The sequence below is a fragment of the Myotis davidii genome, unplaced genomic scaffold (genome assembly GCF_000327345.1).
Source record: "Myotis davidii unplaced genomic scaffold, ASM32734v1 scaffold4205, whole genome shotgun sequence".
Lineage (NCBI taxonomy): Eukaryota > Metazoa > Chordata > Mammalia > Chiroptera > Vespertilionidae > Myotis > Myotis davidii.
This window is the reverse complement of record NW_006296356.1, coordinates 18,045-32,237: the sequence shown is the minus strand read 5'-3', so window position 1 is coordinate 32,237 and position 14,193 is coordinate 18,045. Positions and strand designations below refer to the sequence as shown.

Genomic DNA, 14,193 nt, shown 5'->3' with positions numbered 1-14,193 from the left:
AGCAAACGCCCTGCTCCACGAGGAAAACGCTCACACAAAGCCTCCAGGGCAGAGTCGACGCCTCTGATGCCGATTCCTAAATCCTCAGGACACGCTCCAGCCGGGGGTGGGCATCGCCGTGGCCCCAGGGGGCTGTGACAGCACAGGGCCTGACCGGCCCAGGCATGCGGAGGAGGTAAATGTTTGACCAAATACAGCAGGCGAGTGTGCCAGCGAAGAGGAGAGTTTTGTGTGACCCGAGATGAAGCTGTAAATATCCACATGGCCGTTGACAGAAGGTCCCCACCCACTCGAGGCAAACAGGCAGACGCCTGGTGCCTCAGGGTCCATCGGAGGTCCCGGGGCAGCGGTCATGGCCCAGGCACAGACGCTTCAGCTTCTCTTCCTTCCTCCCGCACTGCCCTGGTCTGGGCGTCCTACCCACAGCCCGGGCTTAAACAAGTCATGCCCCGCCCTGGAGGCTGGGGCCCAGACCCAGCTGTGGCCAGGATACTCTCTGGGAGGGAGGAGCGAGCCCAGGCAACCTCCAGGCGTCCTCCCCCTTGTGTCCCTTCTTGTCTCCCCTCACGTCTCCCCCTCGGGTGTCTGCGTCCAATCTCCCTGTGTGGACACCAGTCCTGTCCGACTAAGGACCCTGGTGCCCTCATGTTGCCCGAGCACCTCTGTAAGGCCCTCCCACCAATGGCCATAGGCTGCCCAGGGTCAGGGCTGCGAGGGATCAGTGTGGGACACAATTCAACCCATGACAGGTATGCACTTCCTCCCAGCAGACCGCAAGGGCAAGTGCCCCTCCTCCCCCGGGAACCGAGTTCGGCAGAGACCGGGAGGCGCCCCCGTGCGCCCGCAGCAGGGAGGGGACCTCGGGACCCCCCGGGCCACTGGAGCCAGGTGAGTCCCTCCGCACCCCGCCTGGGCACCCACCCACCTCCTCCTGCTGTCCCTGCCAGGGCCCCTCCCTGAGGATACGCCGCCCCTGGGCAGCACGCTGGCTGACACTCCATGTGGGGCCGTGGTGCAATCACTTGGAAATTCAACATATGGGCATCTTCATGGGCTTCAGAGAGCCTTCCTCTTCTCACCCCTCCCAGAGCCCTGGCCACCAGCACAGCCCAGGAAGCACATGGGGCCCCGCCCCAGGGGCCTCCTTCCCGCCGCGATGGCCTCAAGGGCCCCACGAGGAGCAAAGAGCAGTCACCGCCTCAAAGCCAGGTGACCTCCCCCCTCGCAGGGGAGATGCCGCTCGACCCAGCTGCCTCCACCTGCTCCACAGCCCCCGGCCCCGGGGCCAGCCCAGTCGGTGATGGGGCCCTCGGTGAGGCCAGACCGGAGGCCACAGGCCTGCAGCCCAACCTCTGCGCCAGGGAGCACGTGTCCCTGGGGGCCCCCACCTTCCGCGAGGTGTGGGCAAGGGCCGCCAACGCCCACTACCTGCGGCACCGGGTGCCTCCTGAGGCTGAGCGGCTGCTCAGCATGGGGGAGATATTTGGGCATGGGGGTCCTGGGACCCAGCGCAGGGCGCCTGGAGGTCACCTCTCCGACCCTCCCGAGCCCTCAGAGTAACACGTCAGCCACTAGAGAAATGTGCACAATTTTATTTTCAACCGTTTCCCCCTTTCCCCGAATCTGCAAGGCCAGTCGATGAAAAGCGAGGGGGAGGGGAGTCTCCTGGGAACCGGTAAGTGATGCACCCGCACCCCTGGCTAAGGTCTCAGAAATAGGACTCTGCCTTGAAGAGATGGTGCCGCCCGTTCTGACACTTGTGGCGCCACCTGCTGGCCAGAGGGCACCGTCCTGGGTCCTGGGCCCCTGAGGGTTGGGCTCGCGGCCTGTGCAGACCGCCTCCCTCCCAGGCACCCCATTTAGGTTTCCTGTTCCCACCTTCCACCTGCTCACATCAAACTGGCAACCTAATCAACAGCTGACAGCACTGTGCTCCCGCCAGCATCTCCTGCCCAGCAACACGGTGGCGGGTGGCAGCCCAGGGCAGCTCGGATGACCAACATGAACTCATGGGCCATGGTGGAGGCCGCGCCAGGACAGAGGCTGCGTGCACACTGCCCAGCCCGCCATCTGTGCCTCTGTCTCTTCCCCATTTTGTGTGGGTGTTTCTCCTGCGGCCAGAGGCTAGGGGCCAGGCCAAGGCAGCCCAAGCGTGGCCGCTGCTGGGCCGTGGACGGGAACACACACTGCGCACTCCCCGCATCGTGCCCGTCTCCACTCCTGTGGATGAGCCCTGCTGCAGCCCTCCACCCGCTGTGTCCAGACATTTCACGTGGTGCCACCCCGTGCCTGACCTGTAGCATCTGAGCCGTGACATCCCACCGTCTCTAATAAAAACTTCATCGTCATCGTTCCAGAAAACGCTTCCTTCCCTCGCGCACATTATGGCGCTCAATGCTCACCCTCCCATGGACAGAGGACGCAGACAACCCGTCCCCTGCACTCAGGGGCCTGGGTGTCCACCAGGCGCTACTGCCCACGCCAGTCCTGCCCTCGGGGCCCGCTTCACCCTCACTCCACAGGGAGGGTCCAGTCCTCATTTTTGCCTATAGAATGTCTAACTTTATTGTAAATATCTTTAGCAACAAAATTAGAGAGATTATAATAAAAATGTCATACTTCAAAATGTATAGAAATTATATTTAAATATAATGTTTCACTGTTATTGACTCATCCGAAACGTCACTCACTTTATTGTGTCCCAGGTGTTGGCTATATTTAGGGTAAAAACATCTAAGCATTTCAGCATTTTGTCTTCATGTCATGGAAACAAAGTCTGAATTAACTTCCGACCACTGCCTCTGACCACTGCCAACACCAGCAATAGCTCAGCTGGAAAATTTTATTGAAACATAAAATGTGAGTGAATCAGTCTTGCCCAAGTTTACATCCATTAAAACATGGGCACAAAAATGTGTTGGTCAGTAATGAACAGATTTGCAGATGGTGTTAAGAGCCAGGCCCATGGTAACATGGACTGACCCCAATGTCAAGATGACGCTTTTAAAATACTATCAGAAAGCCCATTGGTGTGGGTAAGTGGTGAGCGCTGACCCACGAACCAGGATGTCACATTTCGATTCCTGGTCAAGGTCAGGGCGCGTGCCCAGGTTGTGGGCTGAGTCCCCAGTAGGGGGCATGCAGGAGGCAGCCAACTGATGATTCTCTCTCATCATCTTTATCTCCCTCTCCTTTCCTCTATAAAATCAATAAAAATATATTTTTAAATTGTCACCTTAAATTTAAAAAAATTGTAAGAAATAATTGAGGCGGCCCCAGCACACCAGTTCCTTAGTTCCTGCGACAGCCAGGTGGCGCCTGCAGGAGAGGCCAGGCTGGAGCATGGGGCTAGTAGGAGCAGTGGGAAGGTTAAGGGAAAGGCCTAAGAAAATGCTCCCGGGACAAGGGCACAGCTGAGCCTGCCACTCAGAGTGGCCGTGTCCCCGCCAGGACCAACCAACAGGAGGACCCATGTGCCCACATGTTGGCTCCTCGAGGCCAGGCCTGGCCCGGAGCCTGGCTGGGGTTCCAGCTTGTGGGACAGGAGCCCTGACAGGAGGTGGCGGCGGGGGCTCTGGCTGAGCGGGGTGGGCCACCACTCTGGAGAACAGCCAAGTGATTCTCACTTGTGAACCTTTTCCACGAGCACACACAGGCTTGGAGAGAACGCCGGACAGAAGGGAGACGGAGAGTTCACTTCACCACAAACAACACCATCCCCGTGCCAGGGGCCCGGGCACAGAGGACAGAGGGCGCCTGCTCTGGCCACCGCCGCTCTGCTAGTCGGTGCTCAGCAGGGTGGCCCGCAGGTGTCTCTCCAGCTCCAGGAGGCTCCGGTAAAACTTCTCAGCAGTGTCCTCGTCGAGGTCCATCTGGAAGGGAACCGGAAATGGTGGCGGGGAATGACACGAACATTCTGGGAACGGGTGGGCGCTCGCCCGACATGGAGGACTGAGGCGGCCACAGGGAACGGCCGGAGCCACCCCGGGACAGCGGGCAGCCTACCTTCTCCGTCGTCACGTAGTTGCTCCCGAAGCCAGTGGTGGCGCTCAGGTACTTGGTCAGAGGGTTGAGGGACCCGGGCTTCTGGTGGAAGAGCCACACCTGGAAAGGAGGAGGGTGCAGGGCGGTCGGGCCGAGGGCGCGGCTGGTGGGGACTTGGACTAGAAGTCCTCTCGACCAGCTCGCTGTCACAGCTCCACGACCCGCTGCTGGGCTTGAAGGGAGAGGGCAGCCTGCTTGACGGCATCCTTTGAAAAGCACCTGAAGCAAAAGCCTCTTCTCTTAATCCCCAAATTAAAGCTCATGGCGCCCCCCTCACCAGGTAACTCACAGAAACAGCGGTGCCTCAGTGACAGACAAGCACCGGCACTCCACTGGGAGCCCCCTTCCCGCCGCGCTTCCTCTCGGTCCCCTCCTCTCCGTCCCCTCGGGAAGCAAAGGCGACCAACACCTCGTGTTCACCCACGAGCACGTGTCTGCTGGAAGTGGGGCCCCTGCTCACCCTGACAGGGAAGCAGGACCCCACACTCCGCAAGCGTCTGCAGACATTTCCATCAGGGTGAGCAGGTCTGTTTCATTCTCTTTCTAAGCAGCCGGCATTCCACAATCTATATAACCAGTTTCCAATGGACGGACATACAGGTCTTTGCTGTCACCGCCGCACTGTGATGCGGGACAGTCCAGCGTTACCTGGAGTCTGAGCACACAGAGACGATAAACACCGAAGCCGGAACGGCTGGTTTGCGCACTGACCGTGTTCACTGTCCCCCAGCGCAGAGCCAACATCGTGAACTCCCCCATCTCCGCCACTCAGAGCTGGAAGCTTCACTGTGACTTTGGTTTGCATTTCTCAGTGTAAGACTGAGCGTCTCTTCCTACGATTAAGGCCGTTTAAAGTTCTGTTGGTGGCCTTTGCCCCTTGTCCTGAAGGAGCGCTGGGGAGTGAGGGACAGACACACAGAGTGACTAAGTGGGGGACTTCACCCAGATGGTGCGGCCAGCGGGCCCTGACCCAGAAGTAGAGGACCCTGGGGACGTCCTGTGTGTCCAACAGAAACGATGACCGTGAGCCATTAGCAGCGTCGACCCCAGCGAGGGAGCGCGGCAGCCCCGGCCGGAGCGCAGTAAGTAAACGCGCTGGTTTCCCAACAGTGACAGCCCGACTCCGATGTGAACGGAGGAAGGAGCATCTCCGTCCCAGGAAGTGGCCTGGGCTTTGCTGCCTCTAGGCTGACCCACAGGTGGCCTCCCCGGGAAGCCCGCGTGCCGGCCACCATCGCCCCGGGGCCCCCACCTACCAGGGCCTCGGCTCCATTGTACGGCGTCAAGGTGAAAGCGTTTGCAAAGAAGCGAAGCTGACGGAGAGAAAATAGGTGTCATTCCGTGGGGGTTTAGGACAAGGGCCCAAAAGCAGCATTCATCACACATTTAAAGACAACCTGCACGTCCTCTCCCTGAACATTTAAGTGTCAAAGTAAAGAAGTCTAAAACAGAAATGGCACTTCATCCCCCTCCAGGCCAGCCCCTGGAGCGCAGAGGCGTATTCCTCCTGCCTCTTGGCGCCTGGCGATGGAGGGCGTTTTCTGAGCTCCACATGGAAGGACAGTCCCTCACAGGAGCCTTTTTAGTGGCTGAAGGCACTTCTGCGAGAAACGCTCAAAACACAAACCAGAAGCACTGACCTGTGGCTCTGGCCGTGAGCGCACACGTGGCCTCCTGGGAGCTGTGTGCACGTGCACGTGACCACACTGAGCACGCGAGGAAGCCTGTAACCACCATGCAGCCAGGTTCCCACTCACACGGCCTAGGGCTCCCAGGCCCACGGAGCACGCTCAGGGGAGCGCGCCCTCCCAGAGAAGGGACGGGCAGTGTGGGGTCAGCTGGGGGGGAGCAGAGGCTACTTGCCATGGACTTCAGTCCTCCAGGGATGTGAGGTTCTGCCACCTCCCGATTCAATTTCTGAAATCACTTCCCAGCCCTCACACACCCTTCAGTCCCGAGTGGAACAGCTGCATAAACAGAGAAAGGAGGCGCTGGGCGGAGCGCACTCACCAGCCATATGATCGGCATTATCAGTGTCCACACGAAGCGGGGCAGGATCCCGTAGGTCAGGTTGGTCAGCATGGTCCCCGGGCACACCACACTGGAGAACAGGCCCTGCGGGCACAGGGACAGTGGGCAGGGCTGAGCTCAGGGGGGCACAGGGACAGCGGGCAGGGCTGAGCTCAGGGCACAGGGATGGCGGGCAGGGCTGAGCTTCGGGCGCAGTGGCTGCGGGCAGGGCTGAGCTCGGGCACTGACTCAGCCCTGGACACGCTGGTGAACCAAGGACACGCACCAGCACAGGCAGGAAAGGCCTCTGCTCTGAGGGGTCCTGGCGCTGGGGAGACCCTGTCAGTGGAAGCTCGGGGCTGAGGACCCGCTGGGGGGGGGGGTACTCAGGATGCAGAAAATTAGTGAGACCGTCTCTAATCTCAAGCAACGCCCCGGACGAAGAGCAGCCAGCCCTGAAGCTGGAAAAAGGGGCCTGGCACCTGAGTTTCCCGTGTTGCTGGGTCAGGTGCAGGTCAGCTTGTCAACCCTGAAAATCACTGGAGACAAAAAGACACACAGGACAGCCTCTGCCTCTGGGACCAGACACGAACTGCCCTGTGTGTCTGCCTCCAGCAGGGGCACCGACCCAGACCCCAGCTGCGGGTGGGGCGCTGGGCTCAGAGCAGAGGGCTGAGCTGCCCACAGAGACCCCGCCCCCCTGCAGGCCTCCGAGGGGGCCTCTGCCAGGACTCGTGGAGCCCAGTAACACAACTCGTGGACCAGAAGGGGGCGCTGTGCACTCTGCCCCTGCAGAACCGGGACTTGCTTTACTAGCAATCAGTTTAATTTTTACTACATTGACCTCCTTTGATATTGACCATTTCAATTCATTTTTATTACTTTTCGTCTTATTTTTTAAACACAACGCTGGAAGTACCAGGGGAACAGGCGGCCGTGGGAGAAAGCACCGCGAAGCTTGTTCTGCTTGGGGCGGTGAGGCTCCGGATGCACACTGATCCCCCGCCCCCGGGAGTCCCCCCGCTTACCAGGGGCCTGGACTCGTCAGCCTTACAGACCAACAATTCCTCCCAAGAAAGCCACGGTTTCCCCCGAGACAGCCAGGGACCTCTGTTCTGGGAGCCAGTCAGGCCCAGGCAGGGACTCGTCAGCCCTAAGTGATGACGTCTGTGAACTAAACCTTGATGCTGAGCCACAGCAGAAACACGCAGGGAGGGGCTCCACCACGACCACTGCCCACAGGGAACCACGGACCGCGAGGCCGGTGCTCTGGGAACCACGGACGGCAGCTCAGCCAGAGCCAGTGGGCCCCAACGCGCACGCATCCCTCAGCTCTGGAGGGTGCAGTTCTTTCTTGGCTGCTTCTCTGAGCAAAAGCCAAGGCCACGCTGAGGCTGAGCCGCAGCACAGACCGGGCAGCAGCAGCCGCAGCTACGCCTCCCTTCTTTCTTTATCCTCATCCAAGGATATGTTTACTGGTTTTAGAGAGAAGGGAGGGGGAGGGAGAGGGAGAGGGGGAGAGAGAGGGGAGCATCGATGTGAGAGAGGAACATTGATCAGTTGCCTCCTACATGCACCCTGACTGGGGATCGAACCCACATCCGAAGTGCGTGCCCTGACTGGGGATCAAACCAGGACAGGATGAAGCACCAACCAACTGAGCCACACTGGCCAGAGCTATAAGATGGAATCCCAACCCTTACTGTGGGGTGGGGAACGTCCGGCCTTGGGGCCATAGGAGGCCCTCGCAATCATTGGGTCTGGCCCTGCCAAGGCAACCGCAGGCGGGACTCGAAATTCCATCAATCTAGGAGCGTTTTTCACAGTTACATCAATTCATGCTAAGGGAACTACAGGAAGTGAACGATGCTATAAATACCAGTGGCCCTTGGCAGAAAAGGCGCCCCACCCCTGCCTTACCTGCTTGACAACCAGACTTCACTAGCCCAGAGCTGTCCAAGGTCAGACAAGCCCTCCCACACTGACCTGCCCCCACAAGGGGGTCTGGGGACAAGCAGTTGTGACAAGCTGTCATCTCAAGAAGCCAGAAGCTCTCCATTGGACCAGCACACTGGGCTCAAACTGTAACACAGTAACAAGAATAACAACAGCCCACACATGCAGACCATGTGCACACACCATACAAGCGCACCCCTGTGCACACCCACAGGCACGCTCTGAGCGCAAAGCACTGCACACTGCTCCAGACCAGCCCTCGCACCCCACCCAGGAGGCAGGAACTATTACTGTCCCTACTGGCCAGGTGAGGAAACTGAGGCCCAGGACTGAGCCAGGACCCATAAGTCCCGCTGCAGGCTCCCAGCTGCTACTTGTGCACAGCCTCACCACTAAGAGGCAGGACTCGCAGAGTGGGGCCCGCCCGACAGCCTCCGCTCCAGGACAGAGCAGGTCCCGACTCTCTGGGAGGCCGGCTGCTGTGTCTAATGCACCAAAGCTGTTCCCCTGCCCTGGCCAGTGCTCAGTGGTTAGTGTCGGCTTCTGCACCAAAGAGTCGCACGTTCAAGCCTCAGCCCTCGTTGGGTGCTTGTTGGAGGCAACCGATCGGATGCTTCTCGCTCACAGTGATGTTTCTCTCTCTGAAAAATAAAAGAAATCAATTCCCCTCCCCCATCCGCTCTAAAAAATAAAAATCATGGAAAAAATCTCCGCTGGTGAGGATTAACACCACCAACAAAAGCAGCTCCCCTACGGGCAGATGGCTTCAAGGTCCCCTTGTAATTTCTCCCTCCTCTTCCACCCCAGGCCTGGCCCAGTGCCCTAAACATGGTATGATTTTGTAAATATTAGTGGAATTAAATTGCTCCACAGCCTCACACCCCAACCACAGAAAAAGCCCCCAGGAAAACACCATGGGGATGACAGGAGATGTTAACGTTTGAGACACACAAGGACGCAGCAGGCCCCAGACCCCAAGGCTGCAGGCCCCAGCTTGACTGACAAGGGCCCCCTCCAACGAAACACCCTTGACACCCGGGGCACGGACAGGCAGAGTGCGGGGCTCACCAAGGGCCACCGCTCCCACTGGACGCCAATATGAACACAGGCGGCAATGGCTTGAGGGGATCCAGGCCGCAAAGTCAGAGGGCCGGGTCCCACCCTGAGCTGCACCCCCACCAGTTCCTCACTTAACCTCTCCACATCCTCACAGGAAGGGGGACGCTGAGCCCGCTCCCTGGGACGGGAAAGGTATGGAAGACACAGGCAAAGAGAGGGCACCTACAGCACAGTGAGGGCTCACAGCGCAGGTGCCGTGGCGCGGCTCTGCCCGAGAAATCACGGCTGGAAGAAGTACAGGGCGGCGCACGAACCCCTGTGCCCTAGAAGTCAGGATCTCGTTATTTCTGTCCCAAAACATGCCTAGACACCAACTATCGATCCCATGCAGGTCTCTGCCTTCCGCAGGGCAATCCTGCTCAAGAAACAACGCTGTGTCTTCTCAGCGGCCACGGTGAGCGCGAGCCCGGCCACAAGAGCAGCGCGGCTCAGACACCACGCCCCACCCGCGCCAGAGCCCGGCCTCACCCGCTGGTTGAAGTTCCTGTTCAAGGCCACACTCAGGAGGTCCAGCGCGTACTTGGAGGAGCTGTAGGGCTCCTGGCCTCTGCTGTGCTGGAAGTCCTCCAGGCTGAAGCTGGCCTTGCGGGCGCTGCGGGACGACGTCCAGATGAGCTGAGACGGGCTGTCACCACGACCGAGGAGAGGGTCCAGCTCCCGAATCTGCGTGGGAACAGGAACAAAAAGCGAACCAAGATCGACTGGGGAGGACGGGCAACAATGTGGAAACCACTGAAATGTCCACTGTAACGGGGTAGGTTTGTCACTGGGAGGGGACATCACAGGTGAGCAGGGAGGGGCCCGAAGGCCCTGCGTGGTGCTGGATGAGAGTGAAGACAACAGCATGGACTCGTGTTCACATTCATTAAGGTGCGGATGGTGACATGTGGAAATATGTACAGCTGTGTGCACACATGTGCGTTGGTACACACATACGCATCCCCTTGCTGCCAGCAGAGGACCCAGAAGCACTGCTGCCTCAACAAGCACCAGGTTCTGGTGTCTAACACCCGCTCCAATGAAAGGAACCAGAGCTCCCTAGGTCAGTGGTTCTCAACCTTCTGGCCCTTTAAATACAGTTCCTCATGTTGTGACCCAACCATAAAATTATTTTCGTTGTTACTTCATAACTATAATGTTGCTAGTTATGAATCGTCATGTAAATATCTGATATGCAGGATGGTCTTAGGCGAGTCCTGTGAAAGGGTCGTTCAACCACCAAAGGGATAGCGACCCACAGGTTGAGAACCGCTGTCTTAGAGGAAAGGCCTGTTCTAGGTCTAGGGCAGGGAACATACAGTGACCTTGAGGCATCTTAGTGTCAGCAAGGACATGCTTAAAGCAGAAACAAAGCCATTGTGATGAGGGCACGTCCAAGACAGACCCAACGGAAACATCTGAGCAGAAACTCAAGTCGAGTTTACAACCCGGGGCAGCAAGTACATCCTGTGTGCCCACGCAGGTGTCTGTCGGCACCAATACGTTAATAAACAAAGATGCCAGAGGAAGAGGAAAGGGTTACGAAAAGATAAGAGAAATATTAGATAATGATCTTGGTGAACTTATTTTTTAAATGACCAGATAGGAATTCAACCCATCCTGACTTTATATTTTAATTTTTGATTGAAAACTAGTATCATATAAAATATAGTATGAAAGGATATAGAATGAAACATGAACTTCCCACTTATCCCCGAGGCCCTGGCAGCCAGTGTTCCCAATTTATATAATTCTAGAAATATTATATACATGTGCATGTACTTTGTAAAGATGTATCTTTATGCTATTTCACTGTAAGAATCAAATCCTAGAGGCTATCCCACACCAATGCAAAATAGTCTTCATTTCTTTTCAGTTTCATAATATTCAGTATCTGTATGTACCTCAATTTATTATAAATATAGGCTAGTCCTCAAGAAGGTGGTCCAATTTTCAGGGAAAACAGGCTCAACGTGCAGAAAAGTGACCATGAACCTAGCATCAGAGAAGCAGGTTGCACTGGCAAAGCCAGTGGCTGCCCCGAGCAGTGGTCAGCCACTGGACACAGCTGGCATGACAGTCTAGATGCTAATGTCACCCAAGAGATTAGCCTGAGGCCGGAGCATGGAGCAGGCTGGACAAGGCAGCTGTGCCAGAACCGCAGCGCACAGTGCAGGGGCTCACGAAACGGGCGACAAGAGATTAGCTATGAGTCCCGTTCAGTATGGCTTGCCTGCTCCCCTCCTCTCCGAGGCCAGCCCGGCTCTAAAGACCACTGAGCATGATCTTTGAAGGCCTCTGTGTTCCTTTCTACTTTCTCTCTGCTCTCCAGAGCTGATGGCAAAAGGAAAAATAATCTCTCAAGAGGCTGCTGCAGGGACCAATGTTTCCAGAGGAGCGTGAGGGTCCTATTTAAATGCTCCCAATCCAACGCCAGCCCACGCCGGTGAGCTTCACAGAGCAGAGCTATGGTGCCCCCAGCCTTCAGGACGCCAGTGCGGCGTGGCCTGATGGCACTTACCAGGACAAAGTGGCCAAAGACATTGGTTGCGAAGACCTCCTGGAGGCCGTGGGCAGTGACCCTGTCGTCCTGGGTCAGCAGCCCCTCCGCAGTGGAGAACACGTGGATCACCTTTCTGAAACAGAAGAGAACTGCATGACTTTCCCACGTCCGGCAACCGGACCCTGAAGGGACACTCCCTGCTGCCCTTCTGCCCCCAACTCCATGTCTTTGATTCTGTGACACGGGAATGAACACACCTGTTTCTCAGACTCGGGGGCTGTGTCACATACAACGCAAGATGCCTCACATGCCACAGCCCGTGCGCCAACAGCCTCCGGGCCTCTACACCTGCTAAAGCCCTCGGCACCTCTTTCCAAACCAGATCACAGTCCACGGGGACAACAGCGATGGCGATGCGGAGGAGGGGTCCCCCACACGCTGAGGCGAATGCCCAACCAGCCAGGCGGCTGGTGCTCTCACTGGTCACCCTTAAAGCATCGAGCATCCTACTGCAGTGTCTGCTGCAGGGTCAGTGGATCAGGTGAAGGCCAGTGTGGGGCTGCGGGTGAGTGTGTGTGTTTAATGGAAGAGAGTGACACCAAAGTCTAGCAAGAACCTCTATGAATAAGTAGGTGAGGTCACAAGGTAAGAGTGCTTTCGTCCTGCAAGTTGGGGTCAAACATCTTTGAGAGCCACCGCACTGTACTGAGGCTCTCCAGGAGCCAGCGCGTTCCGTGCGCTTCCCGGCCCGCGGGTCAGAGCACCCGGCCCGAGGTGCCTCCTGAGGACTGAGCCCCGCAGCTGACCCACCTTCTTCTGGGCTCACCACAGACGTCTCGGACCCAGAACACGGAATCATGACACGCGGCTTTCCCCAGAGACGAATGCTTTTCTTCCCTCCGGTCTTCATTCTTCTCAACACCCTCTGCCACCCAACTTCACACGCCCAGGGCAAAACCAGGCCGAGCCAAACGCCTCGCTGGCCATCGGCATCTGGGCACTGGCATTACCTTGAAAAGAGACTGGAGAGCAGCGCTCCGATGTTCAGGTGCGGGCTGGGCATGATCCCGGCGTTCAGGTACACATAGTCTAACCGCTGAAACCTGCCGGCAAACACCAAGACAGGAGGGTCAGTCCCGTGAGCGTTCTTTCTCGGATGTTGGCTTCACACAGGATCTGGGAGCTACAGTGGACGGCGAAGTCAGACCTCTCTGATCAACACTCCTTGGCTTCGTCCCCCGTTAGGCTCTGCAGCTACCCTGTCCATGAAACACCCCTCCTTTGGTCTGAGGAAGTTTTGGGCTTTATTTTATTTTTTTAGATTCACATCTTCCCTAGTTGACAATTTATATAATAATAACATTCACCTAATCTGATCTATCTGGACACAGTCACAGACTCCGAAATTTGTATCACAACAGCCATCGTTTCCTAAACCTGGGTAATCACCCGTCTCTAAGAGCTGCTTGGAGAATTAAGGACAGCAGCACCGCACCAACGCTGTGGGCTGGGGGCGGCTCACTGATTACCTTAAGCTTGGGCTAACTCACCAAGTATCTTACTTGATATAAATTGCTAACCTGCGGTAACTAATGTCCACCCTGAAGAACCAGGGAGGGGAGCTGGGTTCCAGGACCTACCCAGCTTCAAGCCCTATGCCTCACGGGCACACTGCTCTCATCTCTTTATGCCGGTACCTGCTGACCTATTTAGCACCCAGCAAGCAAAGATGCAGAAAATGCTCTCAGGTGTCCAAGGCGCTCACTGAGTAAGGCGCTGGGCTGGGCGCCGGGCTGGCCGCCCGCCAGGGGCGCGCCTGGGTTACTCCTTATGAAATAAGCATGATTGCAAGGAATGAGGGCAGGACACCGGTGCCACCGCAGGCCCTTCCTCGATGGCAGCTGCTGGCGGCACCACCACAGTGAGAAAGCCCGTCAGAGAGGCCCACCTGCGCCTGAGCTCCCTGGCGGCCCGCAGCACCGAGCGCAGGTCGGAGACGTCCACCTGCACGGTGCTCACCTGGGCGGAGGGCCGGGCGGCCAGCAGCGCGGCGCGCACGGCCTCGGCCCGGCCCCGGTTCCTGCAGGCCAAGCACAGGTGCAGCCCGTCGTCCTCCTCCAGCAGCCGCTGGCACAGCGCTCGGCCGACGCCACTGGGTTAGAGAGAAACGGAATTAACCACAAGGTGCCCAACACGCCTGTCTCCCCGGGTCAGAGCCAGGCGGCCAGGAACGGGGGGCAGGCCCGCTGCGGGCCGGTCGCACCGGCCTCACCTGCTCGCCCCGGTGACCAGGACCACCTTCCTCATCTCCGCGCACCGCCCGACAGCCCAGCAAGACCCGCGCAGCTCGGATTCCTGCCGTCCCCGCCTCTCACGCCCGCCGCCTAATCAAGACCCGGTGACACAGGCATGCCACGCCCCATTCACGTCCTCCAATCAGATCCCGGGCTCGGGGATTCCCCGCCTCCTCTGGCGTCACTGACTGCGCTCTGGGCCCTCCAATCGCAGCCCGCCGTGTGCCCTCTGCTTCCGGGGATCAAGTGGGGTGAGATAGGCTGAGGGGCGGGGCCAAGGGACGCCAA

General features: G+C 58.0%; 2 protein-coding genes across 2 annotated transcripts in view; one reads left to right on the top strand and one right to left on the bottom strand.

Moving 5' to 3' along the window:
* CCDC190 (coiled-coil domain containing 190) overlaps nucleotides 1–1,818 on the top strand; it is a 5,031-nt gene extending 3,213 nt beyond the window's left edge. The window contains exons 2-3 of the mRNA XM_006771348.2: nucleotides 771–888; nucleotides 1,089–1,818. Of these exons, the coding sequence (XP_006771411.1) occupies nucleotides 771–888; nucleotides 1,089–1,560 (590 nt within the window). The 3' untranslated portion in view covers nucleotides 1,561–1,818. The remainder of the gene's footprint in view (nucleotides 1–770; nucleotides 889–1,088) is intronic.
* A 1,371-nt stretch (nucleotides 1,819–3,189) lies between these two features.
* On the bottom strand, nucleotides 3,190–14,018 carry HSD17B7 (hydroxysteroid (17-beta) dehydrogenase 7). The gene is made up of 9 exons (XM_006771346.2): nucleotides 13,884–14,018; nucleotides 13,560–13,763; nucleotides 12,622–12,714; nucleotides 11,630–11,744; nucleotides 9,598–9,792; nucleotides 6,055–6,159; nucleotides 5,301–5,357; nucleotides 4,006–4,104; nucleotides 3,190–3,872 (listed from the first exon to the last, which is right to left on the bottom strand). Exons 1-9 carry the CDS (start codon nucleotides 13,916–13,918, stop codon nucleotides 3,780–3,782), a joined length of 996 nt encoding a protein of 331 aa, XP_006771409.1. The 5' UTR covers nucleotides 13,919–14,018; the 3' UTR covers nucleotides 3,190–3,779.
* Nucleotides 14,019–14,193: the final 175 nt, after the last annotated feature.

Excerpts from the sequence above, each read along its gene's own strand:
- HSD17B7 (XM_006771346.2), bottom strand. The coding sequence starts at position 13,918 with ATGAGGAAGGTGGTCCTGGTCACCGGGGCGAGCAG. Across the intron at positions 12,715-13,559 it reads GCCAGGGAGCTCAGGCGCAG|GTTTCAGCGGTTAGACTATG; the intron begins GTGGGCCTCTCT and ends GTTTGCCGGCAG. Across the intron at positions 3,873-4,005 it reads ACTACGTGACGACGGAGAAG|ATGGACCTCGACGAGGACAC; the intron begins GTAGGCTGCCCG and ends GTTCCCTTCCAG.